This window comes from Athene cunicularia (assembly GCF_003259725.1).
Source record: "Athene cunicularia isolate RWA chromosome 9 unlocalized genomic scaffold, athCun1 chr9_part1, whole genome shotgun sequence".
NCBI classification, from domain to species: Eukaryota; Metazoa; Chordata; class Aves; order Strigiformes; family Strigidae; genus Athene; species Athene cunicularia.
The window spans coordinates 24,824,673-24,833,530 of NW_020799110.1; the positions used below are offsets into that span (position 1 = coordinate 24,824,673).

General features: G+C 45.4%; 1 protein-coding gene across 1 annotated transcript in view; it reads left to right on the forward strand.

Annotated features, from left to right (window-relative positions):
* ARHGEF4 (Rho guanine nucleotide exchange factor 4) overlaps window positions 1-8,858 on the forward strand; it is a 182,664-nt gene extending 173,806 nt beyond the window's left edge. The window contains exons 7-12 of the mRNA XM_026855016.1: window positions 478-719; window positions 2,763-2,892; window positions 3,823-3,954; window positions 4,991-5,234; window positions 5,917-5,994; window positions 7,223-8,858. Of these exons, the coding sequence (XP_026710817.1) occupies window positions 478-719; window positions 2,763-2,892; window positions 3,823-3,954; window positions 4,991-5,234; window positions 5,917-5,994; window positions 7,223-7,380 (984 nt within the window). The 3' untranslated portion in view covers window positions 7,381-8,858. The remainder of the gene's footprint in view (window positions 1-477; window positions 720-2,762; window positions 2,893-3,822; window positions 3,955-4,990; window positions 5,235-5,916; window positions 5,995-7,222) is intronic.

Consider the following 8,858-nt stretch of genomic DNA (forward strand, 5'->3'; position numbering starts at 1 on the left):
CCCCCCCCCCTTCAACCACTACCCACCTCCCAGCGAAATATCCTCTAGCTCTTGTGGCTGTGGAAAGAACATTTTCAAAGTGCCTCAGCCTCCAATCGCTATAATCCCTGCCATGCTACTTTAGGCAAAAATAGGAAGATTCCTAAATCTCAAGCTGGACCTGAGTTTACAGCTGTGGTATTTTCAGGTCAGTGCAGGATCAGCAATGGCTGATCCAGTCATAAAAAACATTCCGCTGAGCACAGGCCAGAATATGTGGAAATGTCCCGGTCTCTCAGATAAGCTGCACGTGCTGTAACTTGTAATACACCCTGCCCATCTCCAACTTTAGGTTTCCAGGCTTCAAAATCTGGGGAGGATCCCACTTACCAACCCTCCCCATGTGATACAGGAGTAGGACCTACACAGGGACCTCAGAGTCAGCAGTTTGAGCCAGGCCATCACCCTAAAGAACAAGGACAGTAAATCCGTTCATTTCCCTTTCAGCAAACAGAGTTTCAGATATACTCTGAGTACTGCAACAACCACCCCAATGCCTGCATGGAGCTGTCCCGCCTCACCAAAGTTAACAAGTACGTCTACTTCTTCGAAGCCTGCCGCCTGCTGCAGAAAATGATTGATATCTCTCTGGATGGGTTTCTGCTGACTCCCGTGCAGAAAATCTGCAAATATCCACTGCAACTGGCTGAACTGCTCAAATACACCAACCCCCAGCACAGGTAGGGCAGCACGGCGGGTGGGAAGGAGCGAGACTGCTCTCATGGAAATGGACTAACGCAGAATTGTGTATTGAAGGCAGCTTGCCAAGAGCAGCCACTACCACAGTTCTTCTGTGTTACCTCATAGAAACCAGGAAAAAACAGTATTTTTCTGTCAAGTTGTCTCGTCCCATGTGGTGGGTTAGAGGGGGGTGAATCTTTTGAATTTCCCGAGAGCCTCTGTGCTGGTGGAAGATGGCAGAGCCGCAGGGCAGCCAAGTCACAATGACTCAGAGGAACAATTGTTCTGGTGACTTTATTAACTGGCCACTTTAGTGAATGAATGGAGACAATTTGGCAACAATCAACTGATAACTGTCCAAAAATGAATAAAGGCACTTTGGCAAGGAGACTGTTTTCCTAATAACCCATCAACGACCAACCGATCCCAAATTAATTTGTACAAAACTTGTATACGTGAATATATGTGTAAGAGAGCGAGCAGAAAGGGGAACGAGAAAAGAGGGGAGGGGGGCAGAGGAAAGGGGAAATCACCACCCTTGGATCCCATGTTGTCAGAGTAGCCAGCTCAGTCCATAGGTGGTGGGTTGACAAAGACACATGTGGGGTGTTGCCTTTATATAGCCTCTCTTACGCAACAGGTTGTTCCAGAAGGCTCTCATTTTCTCTGGCTTGTACCTGCGCAGTTCTATCTCTGGGCAACAGCAGGAGGGAGGGGGAAAGAAACGTCCCACCACCCCACCTCTGCAGAGCTCGCTCCGCTCCCCCCCCCCAGGGCGTCCCACCCGAGTGTTTGGGACATCCGCTTTATGAACACCTTCTTGTTTACAAACAGTTTGTGACACCAGTACATCATTTTCCACTACAGTAGCACTGGGCTTTCCTGACTGTTACAGATCTGGAGTTGCAAGGTCCACCTCACAGTGATACTTCTCTGTTGCATTTGGCCCACATACATGTGATACTGGCACATACATACTTTGGAGCTAAATGTTCCTGGTGGTGGTGTTGAAAACTTTGCCTTCAAAAGCAGTTTGAATATACCCAGAAGTGTCCATGTAAGTGCCACAGCATGTCAGGGCAGAGTGGCAGTCACGAGCTTTGCCCGGTGCTTCCCCAGGGGGAAGTCGTGCCCTGCAGCAGCCAAGCCACGCACACTCGGTGCCTCTTCAGCGCCAGCTCAAAAGCTCCAAATCTATTGCTCCCTTTCAGGCTGAAGGCACTGCCCTCAGTTCAAATAACTGTGTCACTTAAGCATCTGAAATAATTAGCTACAGAAATAAAACATGTAAAATCTCAATTAAAGCAAAATGTTGCTATTGGTCCATTGTGGCTTGACTTAATTTTACCCTCCTAATTACAACACTGGTGTTTCTCAGAATGGTTTTAAGCATGTCTTATTAAATCTATAAGCATGTTGTTCTGAAGCTGACCTCTTAGCAGAAAGGTCCTTAATGCAGTACACAGATGTTTTGAAAATTGCGTTAAGAGACAAGTTGTGTGGAACGGCTCCCTCCCAGCTACTCTAAGCTCAGCACAGGTAGCTGGTGCCAGCAGATGATGTGAGGGGGATGGCAGATCAGCCTCTGCCCTGCCCTTGCAGATAAACCATTAGCTCCTATTTGAAATTAAGCTAGTTACTGCTGAACTGTTTTACCTCTGTGTGACAGAACCAGTCCCTGTATAAAAACAGTGTCATCATGAATATATTGTATTATATTGAGGGAAAAAACCTAAGCTTGGAAACCCCTGGAGATTCTTCCAGCAACTTGTATTTACACCTTTGTGGCTGAATTTGATTGGTTACTCCCTTCCCTTCCACAGTTTGGGCCTGGATTTGTTACAAGACTCTAATCTGTGTCTCAAAATCAGCATGTGTCTGAAAAGCTGCCCACAGAAACATGTACCTCCAGTATAAAACAGCTGGGATAGAACTGTTTTCTGCTCTCCAGCCCTAGGCCATGCTAGACTGCAGCCCTTTGGAGTGTAGGTACAATGAGCACGTGTCATTTTGTCATGACTAACGCCTCTGCCCTACCCTAGGGATTTTAAAGATGTCGAAGCTGCCTTAAATGCCATGAAGAACGTTGCTCGGCTCATCAATGAGCGAAAGCGGCGGCTGGAGAACATCGACAAAATTGCTCAGTGGCAGAGTTCAATAGAAGACTGGGAGGTGAGAGACTTACTTTCCTCACTAACTCAATGTTCTGTGCTGCCCTTCTTCTCCCTCTCCAACAGCTTCTGCCTACAACAAGATCTTCATAAGGATTACTATCTAAGTTCTACCTCTGTTCTGATATCCCTCTTTGTAGCTTGTTTTGGTTTTTGTTTTTTTTTTTTTATTTAAACAAATGTGATGTTTTTAGTAAAACTGAAAAGGTCTACACATAACCCAGCTAGACCAGCTGCCTTTGCATGTTCCCTGGGATTTTTGCTTCCTCATTTTCCTTGCAGAATAAAACTAGCATGGAGGTTAGGAAAATCCTATTATTTTCCTCTTGCCCCCCATTTTATCTTGAGTGATTTAAAACTCTTAAGATGAGCAGAATTGCCCCTTAAGGCTTAATAAAACACATTATTCTTGCAGAAAGGCAAGCTCTGATATAGCGTCAAAGGAAGCCAAGGTTACTAGTAGACCCATTTAAAAAAAATTGCTAAATAAAAGAAACAAAACTACTGATTTCCTAAGTCCTAGACTCAGTCTGGTTTTATTGTTTCCCTCCCCAAGGATGTCAGGCTAAATTCTCAGCTCTCTACTTATGTACCTCCTTTAATGTCAGGGATAGATGAGCTACCCTGAGCAGACTCCCTGCAAAAAGGAGTTTTGTTTTTTTTTTCATTTAACACACTATTGTTCTTATCAAATTCAGTTCCCAGTCCCTGGGTGCCAAGGGCAGAGTGCCTCCCTGCTGTGACAAGGACTGCCCTCCAGCACAGAGGCTCCCTCTCCTTCCCAGAAGAGAGTTTCATCAGCAGGAATTGAGGCCCCACAGCAACACAGGCTCCTCAGCCAAGCTGAGGTGCTCCAATGAGTCTACAGGCTTATTTCTTATCCCCTGTTTTCAGATGGCCAAGACCAACCTGTTCTTTGTGCTTTTCTCAGGGTGAAGATGTCCTAGTCAGAAGCTCAGAACTCATCTATTCTGGGGAATTAGCCAAGATCTCCCACCCTCAAGCCAAGAGCCAACAGCGGATGTTCTTCCTCTTTGATCACCAGCTTGTCTGCTGCAAGAAGGTAACCTCACTAGCCAGGCACAAATGCATAAAGAATTTGAGTGAACCCCCTCTCTACCCTTTGTTTCCTTAATACTGGCATCATTTGTGCTTCTGGCACAGATTTTTATGTGCATTCATTGCAGTCTTTCCTCTGCCATCCTGGTGTGTTCTGTGCACCTGACCACAGCAGTAAGCTACGGGAACTAACTACAGGCCTAATTCTTACAGCAAGAGAGGAAAGCATTGCACTGCTGCTAGGGTTAGCGTAGGGGTTTATTCTATACAACTCAAGTATGAACATTGTCACCCATTTTCTCTTTTTCAACTGCACTTCTACGTGAGATTTATATCATATGCAGAAGGGAACTGCAGCTTCAGTGAAAAGCTGTGGGTCTTGACAGCCAGTAAGACTGTATTAACATCGTACGTAAGTCTTAAGTGCAGCCCATGTTGTTTTTCATAATTTAAGTAATAAAAGGAAATCTCCCTTCATAGAGCAAATGAGAAGTATCTTCCATTGGAATTTCAGAACTGAATATGCCTTTTTTTTTTTTTTTTTTTTTTTTTTGCATAATCTATGACACAGAGGTAGCTCCAGGTAACTCAGGCGTGAGATCCTCACAGTTTTATTACTGCTCTCAAATTTACTTTTCATTGTCAACACAAAAACCAAAAGCTAATTAGGACTTTTCTGTCTTTTCTAACTGGGACTGTAGGATTCAAATACTACTTTTCTGATAGGGGCTTAGTGCAGATTTGTAATAACACAAGCTTGCTTCTCCCTCAGAGCTCTTCAGGGCTGCTGATAGCCCAGAGCAGTAGTTGCCAGCCTAGTGTGACCCCACCACTAGAAGAAACCCTGCGATTCCCCTCACTGCCAATGGTGTCAACAGGAGCTTAGCATGCTGCAATTCCATAGATTCAAATCCACTATCAGCTTTCTCTTACAGGACTGTGATTAAATACTCCATCATGTAAAAGGAAACAAATGTTTAAGGAAAGGACAGGACAGGAAACAGTAACGTCTGTATGAGTTTGTATGATCTCTCTTAAAGGACCTTCTGCGCCGGGACATCTTGTATTATAAGAGCCGGATCAACATGGATGATATGGAAATACTGGATGTAGAAGATGGAAAAGACAAGGACTTCAATATCAGTGTGAAAAATGCATTTAAGTTGCACTGCCGAGACACTGAGGAAGTCCACATATTCTGTGCAAAAAAGCCTGAGCAGAAACAGCGCTGGCTGAAGGCATTTGAGAATGAAAGGAGACAGGTTCAGCTCGACCAAGAGACAGGTATGGAAAGAATGATGCTGTGAGACAGGTATTTGGCCTCTTTTCTCTTTTCTTTCTTTTTTTTTAACCACTAGCCAATGCACAGGAGTGAAAGGGCAGGGAATGCTCGAGTCCAGCTCTGGGCTGCTGAACAGCACATTCTGATTGAATGTGTGCAACTGGAAAAAAAAAAAAAAGACAAACCACTGTGAGCAGACACTGCAGAATGTCCTCAGGGAGGGTGATGTGTCTTTAATGAGTTCAGGCAGGGCTGACAAAATAGTCAATACATTACATACAGCTTCCATTATTTTCCAGTACAGCATTGAGTGCCCAACTTGGCAGTATCTATACAAAACATGTTCAGTCAAGGGTTCTCACTGTGAGAGAGGGTTTTCATTCTTTTGTCCAAATCCTGCTTAATTCAGACTTTTGTGATCTAATGAGATTTGAACCACAACTGGTCTGGGCAGGCAGTGGGGGAAGACAGGCAGTAAACCTTGCATGAGAGGTAGGGACAGTGGTGCGGTGAAGGCAGGGGGGAACAAAAGGGCCCCTTCCACATTTGGGAGTAGTTTTAACTTGTGACCTCTCCCCTTAGGCATTTTCCTACCCACATACTTCCCTTACTGTCTATGCCAGTGTCTTCCCATGAGATACAGAATGCTGACCTGCTGCTGACAAACTCTATTTTATCTTCAAGGTTTTTCAATCACAGAGGTGCAGAAAAAGCAGGCGATGCTGAATGCCAGCAAGCAGCACCATACTGGGAAGCCTAAGGGTGAGTCACACCTGAACATACAAATGCTGCTAGAACTGGGGGCGGGTGGTGGGTCTATATTTACTATATGGGAATAGTTTCAGTGAAGTGGCATTAACAAACTCTCAAGAGGGCCAGATGGCGAGCTGTGATGTGACAATCTGCAATGTGGCTCCTGGTAGATTCAGACAGCTGGAGTCAGGAAACTGTTCCTAACTCCAGGAGAGCTGCTTTGCATGTGAGTGCTGTGCCAGAAACCAGTTACACACAAGCCAGCAGCTTCTGTTTGAAGGCTAGTTCACATCCTCACCCTAAAAGCCAGGCCCTCCAAGCAGTATGGCATTCCCTTTATGAAAAGGCAAATTAAGTTTTGTAGTAATCCCCATGATGCAGAGAGTCATAAAGGTCACTGCAGCAGGGACTATTCCTGCCTGTGCAATTGTGCCTGTGGGAGATGCTTTGAGACCTGCGATTCTGGCAGAATGCCATGGGGAGGTACCATGCTCATGGACAGAGCTGATTGATTGTTAAACCATTGTTAAAGAGACGAGGAAGATTTAGCAGCAGCAAGGGGAGCATAAACTCAAGCAACCGTCCCCACAGCCCTGTTAGCTGTAGATTCCTGGTACATCATTTCGTGCTGCCACCACCCCTCTTTATATCCAGAGGAAAGAAATGTCACTTGCTTTCCTCTGGACGCACAGAGAGGCAACCACTTCCTCTTGGTGGTATCAGCCAGCAGTTAAATCCTAGCCAAGTCTCCAGTAAGAAAGCTTGGCTAAATTCCAAAGTAAGTCAGAAGTAAGATTTGGCTGCAAACAGATGGAAGTTTGGAAGGAGGCCAGACCTGTCAAACAGAGCAAAGCTGTGGGGGCAAAGCAGGAGAGGAGACCCCCCAAGGCAGCGCTGGCCGCAGGCTAGGCACAACCATTACGACTCAGAAATCCAGCGCAGGAAGTTATACCAGGCAACAGAGGCACATGCACAGCACCTGCTTCTCCCAAAACAACCAAAGGCACCAGTTCAGTTTGTCACTAATGATGTGCTACAGCTATTTAGCCCTGCTGTCATAACACCTGTCAGTTCTGCTTCAGGTTTCTGGGACTTCCACAGCATCAACTCTAACCCTAAAAAGCTGTGCTGAAACAAAGGGTAACACTACAACAAACCCAGTTCACTCCCCTTTAACAGGGACTGGGCAAGGCAGCTGTGCTCAGCTAACATGCTTCCCATCTCCTTCTCATCACAGCTGTCACCAGGCCATACTATGACTTTCTGATGCGTCAGAAGCATCCCACCCTGCCTACTACGCTCCCTCAGCAGCAAGTCTTCATGCTGGCAGAGCCCAAGCGCAAGCCCTCGAACTTCTGGCAGAACATCAGCAGGCTGACGCCCTTCCGGAAATAAGGGCAGCCCCGTGTTTGTGCCTCAACCCCTTCTGAGAAAAAGCACTTTAACCGTCAGTCCTGGGAGGTGGAGCCCAGGTTCTTCCAATCCTTTGTTTACAGAGGATGGCACATGTGCTCCTGCCTTCCCTATTTATTTTGCAGACCAACTGACCACCCTGGCTCTGAGGTGACACGGGGTGTGTGCTTGCACACACGTGTGCATTTGTGCCAGTCCCATCGAGCCAGCCTTGCACAGTGCCCAAGAGGCAAACTTCCACGAAGAGATCACAGGAGGGAGCCTGACATGTTTCACCTGAAAAGATTCTGCTCATCAGCTGTACTTGGCCTCGCTCCTTCCCGCTGCGGACACTCCTGCTGCCTGGCAGCTGTCAGAGAGGGGAGGGCAGTCGATACACCTGCCAGCTCCGTGCCCACTGACATGCTCAGTCACTGACAGAACACATTTTCCATTGAGGGATAAACCCTTCTGCTCTCTGTCCACCCCCACTCCCCACATTTCTCAGAGACATGATCCTCCTACACATGTCTAACTAATTTGGTTAGCCTTTGCAGGCACTCAGACAAGACAACAGTGAGTATTGCACTGTGACCTTTTCCTTTCCTTTAGGTTCAACACCACTGATGAACTATAGAGTATGTTAAACTGTGCCAATCAACCTGCAGCATGAGTAAAGTTCAAGAATCTCTATAGTGGGTTTGAGTTACATAAGTTAGAGAAAAATGTGCCTAATTAATACTGTACTCAATTCCTTAGATTCTCGTCTCCATCATTCTGCCATATTTCCTGGCCAATGAAAATGCTCATTGTTTGTAATGTGTTTATTTATGGTAAAAATCAGAACTGTGTATTTTGTAAGTCTGTAATTGTTCTTGTCAGATGTTGTTAACTTGATGCTTGTTTTGTCTGTTTTATTTTTTTTATTAAGAAAGGTCAATATTTACAAACCTAGCTCCCAGAAGTCAGAGTCTACAGTTCAACCCTAAAGACTAAAACCATGATTGTTATGCAAACTCCCACAGACCCTCAAAGCAAGGGGTATCACTACAGGTTTTTGACACCTTTAAAAAAATGGAAAGCCACTTTAAAGAGGCCTAAATTTGGCATTAAGAGCCTCACTTCAAGTACCCAAGTTTCAAACTGTGGCCAAAAAAATTAATTTAAACCTTGGTTATCAAAAAGAAAGATTTGCCTTACCATAGCGAGAGTTAGAAGCCATACTGACTGAATTCCCTAGCTTAGGAAACATCCTGTGACATTGGAAGACACTCACCTGCTCATTCCAACACTACACTAGTGTGAGTGAGCACTGTCTGCAGAGCTCAGAAATCCAGTGTTTGCTGATGCTGTAGCTGACCAAAGTTTGGTCATCCAGGGATATCTGAATTCAGTAGCATGTACAAAGTCATTCTTGCACTATTATCTTCCCCCCAGACCAGGGGCAACATTTAATTTCATAAAGAAACTTGTAAAAGTGA